General features: G+C 44.4%; 1 protein-coding gene across 1 annotated transcript in view; it reads left to right on the top strand.

The window, feature by feature from the left end:
* Positions 1–2979: 2979 nt before the first annotated feature.
* Positions 2980–16709, top strand: part of Exosc10 (exosome component 10) — a 39354-nt gene continuing 25624 nt past the window's right edge. Inside the window, exons 1-11 of the mRNA XM_004657647.3 lie at positions 2980–3105; positions 4881–5017; positions 5754–5877; positions 8053–8157; positions 8652–8817; positions 8994–9108; positions 12634–12709; positions 12891–13001; positions 14172–14315; positions 15086–15276; positions 16221–16377. Of these exons, the coding sequence (XP_004657704.1) occupies positions 2995–3105; positions 4881–5017; positions 5754–5877; positions 8053–8157; positions 8652–8817; positions 8994–9108; positions 12634–12709; positions 12891–13001; positions 14172–14315; positions 15086–15276; positions 16221–16377 (1437 nt within the window). The 5' untranslated portion in view covers positions 2980–2994. The remainder of the gene's footprint in view (positions 3106–4880; positions 5018–5753; positions 5878–8052; positions 8158–8651; positions 8818–8993; positions 9109–12633; positions 12710–12890; positions 13002–14171; positions 14316–15085; positions 15277–16220; positions 16378–16709) is intronic.

Below are 16709 nucleotides of genomic sequence, written 5' to 3'. Positions count from 1 at the left end.
CTCCTGACAATGCCCGGCTTCTCTTCTTTTTTTAAAAATTTATTTATTTGCAAGTACAAAGACAAACATGGGGGGGCCTGCAAACAAACCCCAGATGCATGTGCCACTTTGTGCATCTAGCTTTATGTGGGTATTGGGGAATCGAACCCAGGTCTTTTCAGGCAAATGCCTTAACTGCAGATTTCCAGTCCTCTCTCTTCCTTTTTATTTTTTATTTTTTTAATTTTTATTTTTTGGTAGGATCTCACTCTAGATCAGGCTGACCTGGAATTCACCCTGTAGTCTCAGGGTGGCCTAGAATTCACGGCGATCCTCCTACCTCTGCCTCCAGAATGCTGGGATTAAAGGCGTGCGCTACCATGCCTGGCTTCCTTTTTTTCTTATGTTGTATTATGTATCCAGGCCTCAAAAGCATGAGCCACTCTAGTTCCAGCTTTCTTGCAAATGAGAGAGTTTATTTACAGGAGCATAAACAGCCTCATTGCCTACAAAAGCACCTAAGTTCAATCATTAGAACACATGTTTAAATATATATATATAGGGGGCTGGAGAGATAGCTTAGTGTTTAAGGCATTTGCCAGCAAAGCCATAGGACCCAAGTTCAATTCCTCAATACCCACATAAAGCCAGATGCACAAGGTGGCACATGATCTAGAGTTCATTTGCATGGCTAGAGTCCCTGATGTGCCCATTCTCTCACTCTCTTAATTATTTAAAAATAAAAGTGAGCCAGGGGTGGTAGTGCATGCTTTTAATCCCAGCATTTAGGAGACAGAGGTAGGAGGATTGCTGTGAGTTTGAGGCCACCCTGAGACTGCATAGTGAATTCCAGGTCAGCCTGAGCTAGAGTGAGACCCTACCTTGAAAAAAACAAAAATAAATAAATAATGTAGGGCTAGAGAGCTGGCTTAGCACTTAAGGTGCTTGCCTGCAAAGCCTAAGGACCCAGGATTAATTCTCCAGTATCCATGTAAGGCCAGATGTACAAAGTGGCACATGCATCTGAAGTTTGTTTGTAGTGGCTAGAGGTTTGGCCTGCCCATTCTCTACTCTCTCTCACTCCCAATAAGTAAAAAAGAAAAAAAGAAAGATACATTTTTTAATTGTTTATTTATTTATTTACTTATTTATTTGACAGAAAAAAGAGGGAGAGAATGAATGGGCACACTGGGGCCTCCAGCCACAGCAAAGGAATTTCAGATGCACGTGTCTCCTTGTACTTATGGCTAACATGGATCCTGGGGAATCAAACCTGGGTCCTTTGGCTTTGCAGGCAAACGCCTTAACTGCTAAGCCATCCCTCCAGACCCTAAAATATATTTTTATTATTTTTGGGGATTCGAGGTAGGGTCTCGCTCTCTAGGCCAGGTTGATCTAGAATTAACTATGTAGTCTCAGGGTGGCCTTAAACTCACAGTAATTCACTTACCTCTGCCTCTCCAGTGCTAGATCCAAGGTGAAGCACCACCACACCCGGCTCAAATTTCTTTTTCTCTCTCTTTGTTATTTATTTATTTATTTATTTTGGTGGTGGTGTTGGAGGGTGTTGAGGTTGGGCCTCACTCTAGGCCAGGCTAACCTGGAATTCACTATGTAGTCTCAAGCTGGCATCTAACTCATGGCAATCCTCCTACCTTTGCCTCCCAAGTGAGTGCTGGAATTGTTGTACCACACGCCTGGCAAATTTCTTCTTTTTAAAAACAATTTTTTTTGTTGTTCATTTTTTAAAAAATTTATTTATTTGAGAGTGACAGAGAGAGAGAGAGATTGAGAACGGGCGTGCCAGGGCTTCCAGCCACTGCAAACGAATTCCAGATCTGTGTGCCCCCTTGTGCATCTGGCTAACGTGGGTCCTGGGGAACCGAGCCTCAAACCGGCTCCTTAGGCTTCACAGGCAAGCGCTTAACCGCTAAGCCATCTCTCCAGCCCTTAAAAACTATTTTTATTTATTTGAGAGGGAGAAACAATTAGGTAGCACAGACAAAGTGAGTATGGTTATGCCAGGGCCTCCTGCCAATGCAAACAAATTCCAGACAAATGTGCCACATTGTGCATCTGGTTTTATGTGGGTACTGGGGAACTGAACATGGGCTATCATGCTTTGTAGACAAGTGCCTTTACCACCAAGCCACCACCTCTCCAGCCGTAAATTTCTTTTATATTTATTAATTTTTTATTTGACATTGAAAGAGGCTCGCTATGTCTTCTTGCCATTACAAATTGAGCTCCAGGCGCCTGGGCCATTTTATGTGGCAGCTGGCTTTAGGTGGGTACTGGAGAATTGAAACCAGATCAGCAGGCTTTGCAAACAAACACCTTTAACTGCTGAGCCATTTCCCCAGCACTGGTTTTTTTTTTTTTTTTTTTGATTTTGCGAGGTAGGGTCTCACTCTAGCCCAGGCTGACCTGGAATTCACTATGGAGTCTCAGGGTGGCCTCGAACTCATGGCAATCTTCCTACCTCTGTCTCCCGAGTGCTGGGATTAAAGGCGTGCGCTACCACGCCCGGCTCTTGTTTTTGGTTTTTTGAGGTAGGGTCTCACTCTGGTCCAGGCTGACCTGGAATTAACTCTGTAGTCTCAGGGTGGCCTTGAACTCATGGCGATCCTCCTACCTCTGCCTCCCGAGTGCTGGGATTAAAGGCGTGCGCCACCATACCGGGCTTTTAATTTGTTTTTGAGACAGGCTCTCTGTGTAACCCAGGTTGGCCTTGAACTCGCGATTCTCCAACCTCAGTCTCCAGAGGGCTGAAATTGCGAAAGGGTCTTGCCACGCCTATATGAGAAAAACTGGGTCCTTCAGTTTCCATCCAACACCACGGGTTTGTAAAAATGCTGCAATGTAAGGCTAAATGAAAACGTAAAATTCGCCTTTGTTCCCCGAAGGCCCACAACCCAATAATTCCAAGTGCCGGAGCAAGGAAAGCTCGTCCTGTGCGCATGCGTGGTGCGCAGCGGAAACAATCTCGCGAGAAGAGCCTTGAGGACCGCAAAGATGGCGCTTTCCAGTTCCCGGGAGCAGCCAGCGGCGTCGGCGACTAGCGAGAGCCCGGCCGAAGAAGAGATGGTGCTGCCGGGCTTCCCCGACGCAGACAGCTTCGTGAAGGTGAGTTCGTAGGACGTGGCGGGGCCCCAGTAGGCCCGTGTCCTGGCCGGGAGCAGGCCCGGGGCCGCGGGTTCCGTGTGCGGTGCTGACTGCCGGCGTGGCGCGGCGGGGGCCGAGGATGCAGGCTCAGCGGTCCGGGCGGCCAGTGTCAGCCGTGGGGCCCTGGTTGTGCGCTGCTGTGTGCGCCTCCTCGGGAGGGCTTCCTTGTCACCCACATGCCCCCTACCGTCACGACCTCCTCCCCGCCGCCGCCCCATACATCCCCCACACACCGCTGGCTGGGATGGTCCTGCTCTTCCCTCCCCGAGTGTCCCGTCCTCCCACACCCTTGAGCTGAATGCCACCTGTCAGAGTTGTCATCGAGGTTGTCATCCCTCCAAGCGCCAGAGCACATTTATCAAGAGCCCCTTGAGAAACAACACAAAGGGTTTAAATGATTTGTAACATTCACAAAATATCAATGCTGTCATTTTGGCCTTCCCATGGTCAGTCAGCTTTTATCCACGGTAGCTCCTTCAGCGTCTTCACAATTTAAACAGAGAACTACTAGGTTCTGTCTGAATCAGTGCTTATAAATGGGTAGTCTGAAATCACTAGAGTATTTGTATATTGTTTACAGATGTCCATCACAAAAAAAAAAAATCAGTAAATTCCCTTAGAAAACTAGTGTGCCCATTCTCGCTCTTCTTGCAGATAACTAATATATATATTTTTGTGGTGGGTTGAGGCAGGGTTTCACTCTAGCTCAAGCTGACCAAGAATTCACCATGTGTTCTCAGAGTGCTTTGAACTCAGTGATCCTCCTACCATTGCCTCCCTACTGCTGGGATTACAGGTGTGAGCCACCATGCCCAACTTAATAAATATATTTTTAAAAAGAAAATATGGGACTGAAGAGATGGTTTAGCAGTTAAGACACTTATCTGTGAAGCCTAAGGACCCAGGTTTGGTTCCCTACTACCCATGTAAGCCAGATGCATAAGGTGGTACATGCCTGGCTAATAAAACTATTTTCAAGGACTGGAGAGATGGTTTAGCAATTAAGGCACTTGTCTGCAAAGCCTAAGGACCCATGTTTGACTCTCCAGATCCCACATAAACCAGATGCACAAAGGCAAGCACAAGGTCGCACATGCCCACTCAGTGGCCCAAATGTCTGGAGTTCGATTTCAGTGGCTAAGGCCCTGATGTGCCAATTCTCTCTCTGTCTCTCGTTCTCTTTCGCTCTCTCTAAAATAAAAATAAATAAATAAAAGCTGGGTGTGGTGGTGCACGCCTTTAATCCCAGCACTCGGGATGCAGAGGTAGGAAGATTGCTGTGAGTTCAAAGCCACCCGGAGAATACAGAGTTAATTCCAGGTCAGCCAGAGCTAGAGTGAGACCCTACCTTTAAAAACAAACAAAACTTTCTTTTTTTTTTTTTTTTTTTTTTTTTTTTTTTTTTTTTTTTTGAGTTTAATGTGGGCCAGGCATGGTGGTGCATACCTTTAATCCCAGCACTAGGGAGGCAGAAGTAGGAGGATCAAGTGAGTTCAAGGTCACTCTGAGACTATGTAGTAAATTCTAGGTCAGCCTAAGCTAGAGTGAGACCCTACCTCAAAAAAACAAAATAACAAAACAAAACAAAAACTTTAATGTCAGTGTTGGGCTGCATGAGACCTAGTCTGGGGGGGGGTAGTGAGAGAAAAGGCAGGAAAGGAAGGGTAGAGAGAGAGAAATTTGCTGAATGAATTAGGACCTGTGTTTAAAATTTGTCATATTTTCTGGGTTTTCAGTTTGCTCTCGGGTCAGTGGTGGCTGTCACCAAGGCTTCTGGGGGCCTACCACAGTTTGGTGATGAGTATGACTTCTACCGAAGTTTTCCTGGCTTCCAGGCATTTTGTGAAACCCAAGGAGACAGATTGCTTCAGTGGTAAGTGCTGTATATCATTTTACTGTGCAAATAAAAGAAAAGAAACAAAAATGAAGAGGTAGATAACTTTTCCTGGAATTTATATATTTATTTATTTTTTTGAGACATGGTCTTTCTTGGAGTCTAGGCCAGCCTCACACCTTGTCCTCTTGAGTGCTTGGTCACAGGTACATGCCACCATTCCTAGCTTGTTTCTTCTTTAGCAGAATTTTTTGAGCTATGAAGACCAAAAATGTGAAAAGGAAGCCAGACATGGTGGTGCATGCCTTTAATCCCAGCAGCCAGGAGGCAGAAGTAAGCGGATTGCTATGAGTTCAAGACCATCTTGAGACTATAGACTGAGTTCCAGGTTAGTCTGGGCTAGAGTGAGACCCTACCTATTTAAAAAAAAAAAAAGAACATTCACCACCATACCCCAAGGATTTTTGTTTCATTTTTGTTTTTTAAGGTAGGGTCTCACTCTAGCTCAGGCTGACCTGGAACTCAATATGTAGTCTCAGGGTGGCCTTGAACTCACTGTGATCCTCCTACCTCTGCCTCCCAAGTGCTGGGATTAAAGGTGTGCAACACCGCGCCCAGCTCTCAAGGATTTTTTGTTTTTAAAGGTTACTCTAAGGATGTAAGTTTTACCAAAGAGTATTAAAACCTGTGTTAGCCATGCCACTTGACGTTTCTCCCAGATTGTAAACAAGTGAGATAACAATGTGCACACTGACCTTGGTCTTCTCTTCCTTAGCATGAGTAGGATAATGCAGTACCATGGGTGTCGGAGCAACATTAAGGATCGAAGTAAAGTGACTGAGCTGGAGGACAAGTTTGATCTACTCGTTGATGCCAATGATGTGATTCTGGAGAGAGTGGTGAGTATTATCTATTTATTCTTATATTTGTTTTTATTTACTTATTTGCAAGGAGACAGGGAGGAAGGGAGAGAAAATGAATGAATGAATGGGTACACCAGGGCCTCCAGCTACTGCAAATGAACTCTAGTTGCATGTGCCACTTTGTGCATCTGGCTTTACATGGATACTGGGGAGTTGAACTCGGGTCATTAGGCTTTGCAGGCAAGTGCCTTAACCACTCAGCCATTTCTCCAGCACAGGAGTGCTGGGTATTAACATATAGGGAGAAACTCAAGCATTGTGGAAAATGAAAAGGAGATATGTTTAACATTTCTTACCAGTAATAATATTCCCTTCTGATAGTTGGCTGATTTTTACTCCAAATCTACTACAGTTGTTTACTGTACTTTCCAATAAATAAATAGAATAACTCCCAGTAGCAGCCCATTTTCCAAGTGTCTAATTACACATTAACCTTTCATACTTGTCAATCCTGTTTGCATTGCAAAGTAAGAAAATTCTGTACCAGCCCAGGCAAAAATTTTTTTCATTTTTACTGTTATATTCTAAGTACCCTGACCCTCAGACTTAGAAGGAGATATATATTATTCTGTCTAGCTAAATACATATCTAGATATCAATTTATGCCTATTCCATAGCAGACAAATACACAGAAATCATCATTCAAAATATATCTAACCTTCCACTAATGACTCTTGGAAATGATGACATCATCTATTTATTTTATGATTTCAGGTCTTGCTATTCTGTCACCTGTTGTCTCGGTGTACTTCTTTTTTTATTTTATTTTTATTTTATTTTTATTTATTTGAGAGTGACAGATAGAGAAAGAGGCAGGCAGACAGAGAGAGAGAATGGGCGCACCAGGGCCTCCAGCCACTGCAAATGAACTCTAGATGCGTGCATCCCCTTGTGCATCTGGCTAACGTGGGTCCTGGGGACTCAAGCCTTGAACTGGTGTCCTTAGGCTTCACAGGCAAGCGCTTAACCACTAAGCCATCTCTCCAGCCCTCGGTGTACTTCTGTTAGTAATGTAAACACATTCCAAGTTTGCTTTTCAGTGCATACTAACCAGGACTGCCTTCTCATTTTAAAACTGCTTTGTGTACACATGCGTACACACGTACCTGTGTGTGTGATGCTAGGGATCAAACCCCCAGGGCATTAAGCATGCAGAGTAAGCAATCTTATCATCTCTTAAGTCCCTACACTTCTGGATTTAATATATGCCAGTTTCTCTCTAATTTAGTGACTATCAAGTCATTTTGGACTGTAAGCCTAATTCAGAGATGTGAAGAGAATCTGTCAAGGGTTGGTTCTGGGTGGTTGCTGTCTTTTTGGGTAAAGAATGTTTTACCAGCTGTGTCCAACCTGCAGGCCTCATGTGTCCCAGGGTAGCTGTGAATACAAACCAACACACTCATAAATAGTAATGGGCATGTCTCAGTGTCTAATGGTCGGATAACCCCTACAAATTAATTGCTTTACATGGCTCTTCAGCCCCTTCTCATACAGTGATCCACACTTAAGTTTTTTTTTAACTGGTGAATTAAAAATTAAGTATACTAGCCAGGCGTGGTGGCACACACTTTTAATCCCAGCACTTGGGGGGCAGAGGTAGGAAGATCACTGTGAGTTTGAGGCCACCCTGAGACTACATAGTAAATTCCAAGTCAGCCTGAGCTAGAGTGAGACGCTACCTCAAAAAACCAAAAAAAAAAAAAAAAAAAAAGTGTACTTACGGTACAACAGGATGTTTTGTTATATATACATAATTCTGTGAATACATTTCTTAAGAATGTCAAGTGAGGCCAGGTGTGGTGGCCTATGCCTTTAACCCCAGCACTTGGGAGGTTGAGGTAGGAGGATTGCTGTTATTTTGAGGCCACGCTGAGATTACATAGTGAATTCCAGGTCAGCAAGACCCTACCTCAACAAAACAGGTAATTGGGCCAGTCATGGCGGCACACAACTTTAATTCTAGCACTTAGGAGGCGGAGGGAGACAATCACCATAAGTTCAAGTCCACCCTGAGGCTACAGAGTGAATTCCAGGTCATCCAGAGCTAGAGTGAGACCCTACCTTGAAAAACCAACCAAACAAACAAACCAGGTAATTAGCAGTTCACCTGAAAAGGAAGATACTAACCCTAAAGTCCTTTTCTGCTCTTAGGGTATTTTGCTGGATGAAGCATCGGGGGTGAATAAGCATCAACAGCCTGTCCTCCCTGCAGGACTGCAGGTCCCCAAAACAATAGTGTCCAGCTGGAATCGGAAGGTGAGGACTGCTTTTCAGATTACCTAGCACTCCCAGTGTCAGTGTCCCAGGTAGGCTGTTTCATTTCCATTGTAGCACTGGACATAGCTAGATGCTGCCCTCTAACTTGTTGTCATAGACACACTCTTCCTCCCTGCTTCCCCTCTCTGAACACTGCACTCTATTCTTACATGCCCATACTTTCCACACGGATGGTTGGTGGGATATTCTTTTTAAAAATTTTATATATTTATTTGCAAGCAGAGAGTGAGAGACAGCATGGGAATGCTAGGGCCTCTTGCTACTGCAAGCGAACTTCAGGCACATGTGCCACATTGTGCATCTGGCTTTATGGAGAATCAAACCCACCTTCAGGTTTTGCAAGAAAGTGCCTTTAACACTGAGCCCTCTCACAAGCCTTGTTGGAATGTTCTTGACTCCTCGAAAGAAAATTAGAGTTTATTTTTCTATTTCAGCCAATTTCTGTATTATAAAGTCCTCATATGTATTCATAGGCAGGGGAATATGGCAAAAAAGTGAAATCCGAAACTTTCCGACTGCTGCATGCAAAAAACATTATCCGACCTCAGCTCAAGTTTCGAGAGAAGATTGACAATTCCAACACACCGTTTCTTCCTAAAATCTTCGTTAAGCCCAATGCTCAGAAACCCCTTCCTCAGGGTAAGTACTACATATACTGCCTGTGTTGAGTCTTCCTTCAGCCTGCAAAAACCAGCAAAGAAGCGGTGGCCTCTACCACCTTCCTTTCTTCAGAAGAGCACCTTAACCCCAAAGCTAGAAAAAAAACACAATGTATACCCTTAGTGTAATGGTGTTTTGTCACTGCTTACCTCCAGCACTTTCAAAAGAAAGGCGGGAACGCCCACAGGATCGTCCTGAAGACTTGGATGTCCCCCCTGCCCTGGCAGATTTCATCCATCAACAGCGAACCCAGCAGGTTGAGCAGGACATGTAAGTGTCTGCCTATGTCTAGATTTGTACTGACCTCTCCACAGCCTCACATTGTGGAGCTTAGGCTGACTTTGAACTTCAGTTCTACTGCTTTCACCTCCCAAGTGCTTGTGCCACCATACCTGGCTACTTAAACCAGCCAGTTCTTTTAGTTGGTTGCACTTGTATAAACTGCATATGAAAAAGTCTGAAGAGTGGATGATTTTTACTTTGTTGTCACATGGATCTAAGCGATTGAGCGTCTTGTTTCTGTTCCCAGAGGGACTTTAGAACATTGTCCAGTGCAGCTCTCGTAACTGTCCTGAGAGGTGGTAGGTACTGTCATCCCCATTTTACATGCACAAGAAACATTACAGATGGTAACTTCCCAAAGCACTAGTAGCACTTTAGTTGCCCTTCCTCTGCCTTCCTGAGATGGCCACTCGGATAGCAAGGTGAGGCTCACTTATGAATTAAGGAAAGGGCAGCTTCCACTGGCAGCATAAGCAGTTTGATAAGCTTTGCTTAGGTCTGGTTTAGTAGCTCACACCTGCAATCCCAGCACTCGGGAGGCTTAGGCAGGAAGATAGCAAGTTGGAGGGCAGTTTGAACTACATCTCAAAAAATAAACAAACGAACTACACTTAAATTAGACAAAAGAGCTGGGAATATGGCTTGGTGGTAAGAACGGGTGTGTGTCTAGCATGTATGTGGACCCTCGGTTAAATCCTGTGCATTCAAAACAAACACAAAAGACCTCAGTATAATGAGGGGGAAAGGTTATAAGCCTTTGCAAAGTATGATCCTTCTCACATGCAGCCAGAGTGTGAGCATTCATTCCTTCAGCCTAGCTGTATACCAGTATGAGACCCTAATCTGAATGCTGGGGAAATAAAGGACATGAAAGGTAACCCTGCCCTCAAGGAACTCTGCATAGGCTCCGGAATTTGTTTTTTTTTTTTTTTTAATTTTTTATTAGCATTTTCCATGATTATAAAAAAAATCCCATGGTAATTCCCTCCCCCCCACACACACACTTTCCCCTTTGAAAAAAATTTTTTTTAAATAATTTTATTTATTTATTTATTTGAGAGTGACAGGCACAGAGAGAAAGACAGATAGAGGGAGAGAGAGAATGGGCGCGCCAGGGCTACCAGCCTCTGCAAACGAACTCCAGATGCGTGCGCCCCCTTGTGCATCTGGCTAACGTGGGACCTGGGGAACCAAGCCTCAAACCGGGGTCCTTAGGCTTCACAGGCAAGTGCTTAACCGCTAAGCCATCTCTCCAGCCCTTTTTTTTTTTTTTTTTTTGAGGCAGGTTGCGAGTCACTCTAGCCCAAGCTGACCTAGAACTCACTCTGTGGCCCCAGGCTGTTTTCAAACCTGCAGCAATCCTTCTACCTCAGTCTCTTGATTGCTGGACTGAACACATGTGTCACCATGCCAGACATTTTGTTGTTTTGTTTGAGACAGGCTCAGTCTGTGTAGGCCCAAGCTCACAGTGACCCTCCTGTTTGAGTGTCCTGTGTTACGATTACACAGGTGAGCCACCAAGCCCAGCTGATTCCAGATTTTAATTATTTACTTGAGAGAGAGAAGGGGACAGAGCAAATAGGCACAACAGGTCCTCTGGCCACTGCAAACGAATTCCAGATACATGTACCACCTTGTGTATCTGGCTTTATGTGGGTACTGGGGAATCAAACCTGGGTCCTTTGGGTTTGCTAGCAAGCATCTTAGCTGTTAAGCCATCTCTCCAGCCCAGATTCCAGATTTTTGTCTAAAAAAATATGACGTATAACACATGGCCAGCTAAAATATTTGTCCCTCTCTCTCTAGTGTTACAGAATTGCTATTCCCAGCTGGGGAGATGATTCAGGTGCTAAAGGCACTCACTCACAAAGTTTGACCCCAGTGTTCATGTAAAGCTGAACACACAAAATTGTTCTCCCACCTCATCATGCGTTATATATTTCTCATTTTTGTAGTACTCCGAACCTCAACTCTATAGTATTTTACAAATAACTGTTCACATGTTTATAAAGCTGCTTGATCTACAGTTGTCTCTACAAAGTAGACTTAATTATCTACTGTAAGGGTGATCCAAGCTTACCTTGGATTTATCATGGGAAGATATTTTCACAGTGATTGAGGCCAGAGGACACAGTGTCAAGTATCCCTGGCTGGTCTTGAACCTGATTTATTGATTTGCAACAGAGCATGACCTTGCCTAGTTTAAGCAATGCTGGGGATTAAGCTTGGGCCCTCATGCATGATAGGCAAGCAGACTAACAACTGAGCTTCATCCCCACCCCCTCTCATTTGATTTTATTTTTTGGTTTTTCAAGGTAGGGTCTCACTCTAGCCTGGGCTGACCTGGAATTCACTATGTAGTCTCAGGGTGGCCTCAAACTCACAGTGATTTTTCTACCTCTGCCTCCCAAGTGCTGGAATTAAAGGCATATGCCACCATTTTTTCCTCCCAGGTAGAGTTTTGCTTGAGCCCAGGCTAGCCTGGAATTCAGTATGTAATCTCAGGGTGGCCTCAATGTCATGGCAGTTCTCCTTCCTCTGCCTCCCATGGCTTGATTTTTTTTAATACTTTATTTTTTTAATTATTTATTTGGGCAGGGGGAAGAGGCAGAGCGAAAGAGAATGAGAATGGGTATGCCTGGGCCTCTAGCCACTGCAAATTCCAGAGGCATGCTCCATCATGTGCATTTGGCTTATTAGGTCCTGGAGAATTAAACCTGAGTCCTTAGGCTTTGCAGGCAAGCGCCTCAACCACTAAGCCATCTCTCCATCCCTTGATTTTTTAAAAAAGATTTTAATTAATTAAGTAATTTGAGAGTGACAGAGAGAGAAAGAGGCAGATGGAGAGAGAGAGAGAGAGAGAGAGAATGGGTGTGCCGGGGCTTCCAGCCACTGCAAACAAATGCAAGACATGTGTGCCCCCTTGTGCATCTGGCCAACGTGGGTCCTGGGGAATTGAGCCTCGAACCGGGGTCCTTAGGCTTCACAGGCAAGTGCTTAACTGCTGAGCCATCTCTCCAGCCTGATTTTTTTTTTTTAAATAGTTTATTTATTTGAGAGAGAAAGAGGCAAATAGTGGGTGTGCCAGGGCCTTCAGCCACCGCAGACGAACTCCAGATGCATGCTCCACCTTGTGCATGTAGCTTACATGGGTACTAGGTAACTGAACCTGGGTCCTTAGTCTTCCCAGGCAAGTACTTTAACCCTTAACTGCTAAGCCATCTGTCCAGCCCTCTCATTTTATTTTACATATTCTATTGGGGCAGTTGTTTTTCCTTTGTAATCATTTTTGTTAACTTTTTTTTCAAGCTAGGGTCTTGCTTTAGCCCGTGCTTTCCTGGAATTCACTATGTTGTCTCGGCTGGCCTTGAACTCATGGTGATCCACCTACCTGCACCTATTGTGAATTTTTTTTTTTTGACAACTTCCATAAATATATAGCCATGATCATAATTCTCTCCCTTTCCCCCCTGAAATCATGTTTTAGACACGTCTTTGTGTTTATTTGTTTAGGTTTGCACATCCATATCAGTATGAGCTAGATCACTTCAGTCCAGCAGAGTCGGCACTTCAGAAGCCCCAGCCCCAGGTTAGTGTCCAGCTGGTGTCTGCGGAACCTGAGAATACTAGCTTATTTGATGTGATTTTGATCTTCCTTCGGTACCTTTAGAAGATTGTAGCTTTGGGTCATTTTTTGTACTTAGAATTTGTTATGTACTTTCATGAGATTGGCCCTTAATAATCTTTTTCTCACTGCTGTTTTGATCCAGTTGTACAGACCTGTGGAAGAAACACCCTGCCACTTTGTATCCTCTCTGGACGAGCTAGTAGAACTCAATGAAAAGCTCTTAACTTGTCAAGAATTTGCAGTAGACTTAGAGGTAACTTGTAGTTGACCTTCTGAAAAATTTTAAATTTTCTGTGAGTTCACCTCCTTAAGAAATATAAAATTGGGGCTGGAGGGATGGCTTAGTGTTTCAGGCACTTGCCTGCAAAGCCAAAGGACCTCGGTTTGATTCCCCAGGACCCACATAAGCCAGATGCACAAGATGGCACATGCATCTGGAGTTCGTTTTCCAGTGGCTGGAAGCCCTGGCATGCCTATTGTCTCTCTCTCTCTCTCTGCCTCTTTCCCTCTCTCAAATAAATAAATAAAAATAAAATATTTTTAAAAAAAGAAATACAAAATTAAGCCAGGCATGTTGGCACACAACTTTAATCCCAACACTTGGGAGGCAGAGTTAGGAGGATCGCTGTGTGTTCAAGGCCACCCTAAGACAACATAGTGAATTCCAGGTGAGCCTGATCTATAGTGAGACCCTACCTCAAAAAAACAAGAAGAAGAAAGAAAAGAAATATAAAATGAGCTGAGCATGATGACACATGCCTTTAATCTCAGCACTGGAGAGGCAGAGGTAGGAGAATTACTTGAGTTGAAGGCCAGCCCGAGACTGCAGAGTGAGATCCAGGTCAGCCTGGGCTAGAGTAAGACCCTATCTCAGAGGTGGGGAGATAAAAAAAATAGCACCAATTTGATTTTTTTTTTTAGGTCTTTTATTTATTTATTATTTGAGAGAGAGAGAGAGAGAGAGAGAGAGAGTGAGTGTATGGGCATGCCAGGGCTTCCTACTACTGCAAACAAACCCCAGACCTTACCTGCATCTGGGTTTTTGTGGGTACTGGAGAATAAAACCCAGGCTGTCAGTCTTTGCAAGTGCCTTTAACCATCCCTCCAGTTCACCAATTTTCTTTTCTTTTTTTTTTTTTGTGAGACAGGATCTCACACTGTAGCCAGGCTGTCCTCCAGTCCTTCTTGCCATAGCCTCCTGAGGACTGGGATTGTAGGCACAAGACACCATGGTCAGAAGTCTTCTCCTCCTCCCCCACCCCCCAAGATCATGTACTGTTCTACAGCTAACTTGTCATGGTAAAAGAGAGGCTGGGGATATAGCTCAGTTGTATAGCATAAGCCTAGCATGTGTGAGGCCAGGCTGTAGGCTCACTTCCCCAAAAGAAAAAAGCAACAGGTGTTCTCCCTCTCTGTGTTTTAGCATCACTCTTACAGAAGCTTCCTAGGACTGACCTGCCTGATGCAGATTTCTACGCGAACAGAAGACTTCATTGTGGACACCCTAGAGCTTCGCAGTGACATGTACATTCTCAATGAGAGCCTCACAGACCCAGCTATTGTTAAGGTCAGCTAACCTTTTCTGGCTCCAGCCGATGACCCAGGATTGTAGTGCTTTTAAGTGTACTATACTATATTTTTTGTTTTTGGAGGTAGGGTCTCACTGTAGCCCAAGCTGACCTGGAATTCACTATGTAGTCCCAGGCTGGCCTGGAACTCACAGTGATTCTCCTACCTCTGCCTCTCAAGTGCTGGGATTAATGGTGTACTCCACTATACCCCGCCCTTTTCATTCTTTGAACATAGACCCAGTGGAATTGAGAGAAATCTTGTCACTTCTGTATACCAACTTCTTAGCTCTAGACTCCATTGGAACCTCTTCAGATGTATGTAGTCTGTTACCACCAGAAATATATCAGGCTAATGAGTGTTGCAAAATCCCAACATACTGGATTTTTTAGACTTCAGGACACACTTGGGGCTAATAGAGCTGCTTACCCGTATTACAGTTGAAAGCAATTGCTGCTCTTAAGTTGTGTAGTTAGCACAGGCAAAGCCTGTGGCCCATATTGAGAGAAGCATTTATAACTACACACATCTGGGTTGGGGATGTAGCCCAGTGTTAAAGTGCTGGCTTAGCACATACAAGGGCCAACAATGAAAAAGTAATAATAATAATAAAAAACAAAAACAAAACTACCAAACACTGCCTATATCTTAGACTTCATACTGGTTTCCAGTCCTAGTGTTCTGATAACCCAAAGACAGGGCTAACTAAGGAGACAGATGAGTGGCATTGTGCTGGTCTGAACAACATGGCTTTGATTTTGTTTACAGGTCTTCCATGGTGCTGACTCAGACATAGAGTGGCTCCAGAAAGACTTTGGGCTGTACGTGGTAAACATGTTTGACACCCACCAGGCAGCGCGGCTTCTCAACCTGGGCCGTCACTCACTTGACCACTTGCTGAGGCTCTACTGCAATGTGGAGTCAAACAAGCAGTACCAGCTAGCAGACTGGAGGATACGGTCAGTCTAAAGTAGCACAGATGTGTTGGGGGCCCAAAGAAGTCTAGTGGTCTGTTAACCTCACCCGTGGAGCTGCGTGTCAGGCCATGGCTGTGTTTTTACCTTAATGTGATTGGCACCAGACTTCAGGTGTTTCTTTTTTTAAAAAAAATGGACCTGTGGTACTTGTGTTTGGCTAATTCTGTTATACTCTGTTTCCTGGGAGTGGTGATGAGAAAGACCATATCAGTATTGAACAGCTCAGCTCTAGCTGGGACAATTGTGTGACAGGATCTGCAGGCATAGGAGGCAGCTAAGGTGTAAAATTTGTTTAGGACTGTGATAGTTTTATGTTTTGCCATACATTCTGGAAGCCTGGCCCAGCTAAATCATATTCAGGTAGCCAACTACTCTCCTGAGAGTGAAGCTACCTGATGAAGATGCCATTTGTACCCACCAGAATTCTAAATAGAAAAGAAAAATATCTGTTTGCTCTCCCGTGTCATCCTGTCAGCAGGGAAGTAAGAGCACTGGAGGAACCTGTGAAAGTGAGACAGCGGAGTCACCCCACGACCATAGTGCTTGTTGTTGTTGTTGTTACTATTATTATGGTTTTTCGACGTAGGCCCTGGAATTCACTATGTACTCGGGATGGGTTGAATTCATGATGATTCTCCTACTTCTGCCTACCAGCTGCTGGGGTTAAAGGCATGTGCTACCACCCGGCTCTCCATAGTGCTTATTTTAACCATCACTTTGCCTCCCTCCTTCCTCACCTGGATATTAAAGTAATGGTTTGTCATATTGAGATGCAGGAAGTGTTAGTATAATCATGGTATTACCTGTGAAAGAATCTTTGGAATCAGAATCCAAAGATGCCCAAGAAAGCCCTCTTATCCACATAGACCAGTTGGATGCTGTCTCTGGGGCAGTCAGTGAAACCATGACCTATCTTGCAACTCTAGCCCTCTGCCAGAGGAGATGCTAAACTACGCCCGGGACGACACCCATTACCTCCTTTACATCTATGATAGAATGAGGCTGGAGCTGTGGGAACGAGGCAATGGCCAGCCAGTCCAGTTGCAGGTGGTGTGGCAGCGGAGCAAAGACATCTGCCTTAAGGTACCACATTTTCTTTTTCTTTTTTTTCTTTCTTTTTTTCAAGGTAGGGTTTCACTGGAGTCCAAGCCGACCTATAATTCATTATGTATTATCAGGGTGGTCTGGAACTCACAGTGATCCTCTTGCCTCTGCCTCCTGAGTGCTGGGATTAAAGGCGTGCACCACCATACCCAGCTTGCATAGCTCTTTCTAATTCCCATTTCACCAATTCATTACCCACTCTTTCTTTCTTTTTTCTGGGGGGGGGGGCGGGTTAGGTTCTCACTGTAGCCCATGCTGACCTAAAACTTACTCTAGTTCCAGGCTGTCCTCAAACTCACAGTGACCCTACT

This window comes from Jaculus jaculus, chromosome 5 (genome assembly GCF_020740685.1).
Source record: "Jaculus jaculus isolate mJacJac1 chromosome 5, mJacJac1.mat.Y.cur, whole genome shotgun sequence".
NCBI lineage: Eukaryota > Metazoa > Chordata > Mammalia > Rodentia > Dipodidae > Jaculus > Jaculus jaculus.
The sequence above is the reverse complement of the archived record's forward strand: the minus strand, read 5'-3'. Positions and strand labels throughout refer to the sequence as shown.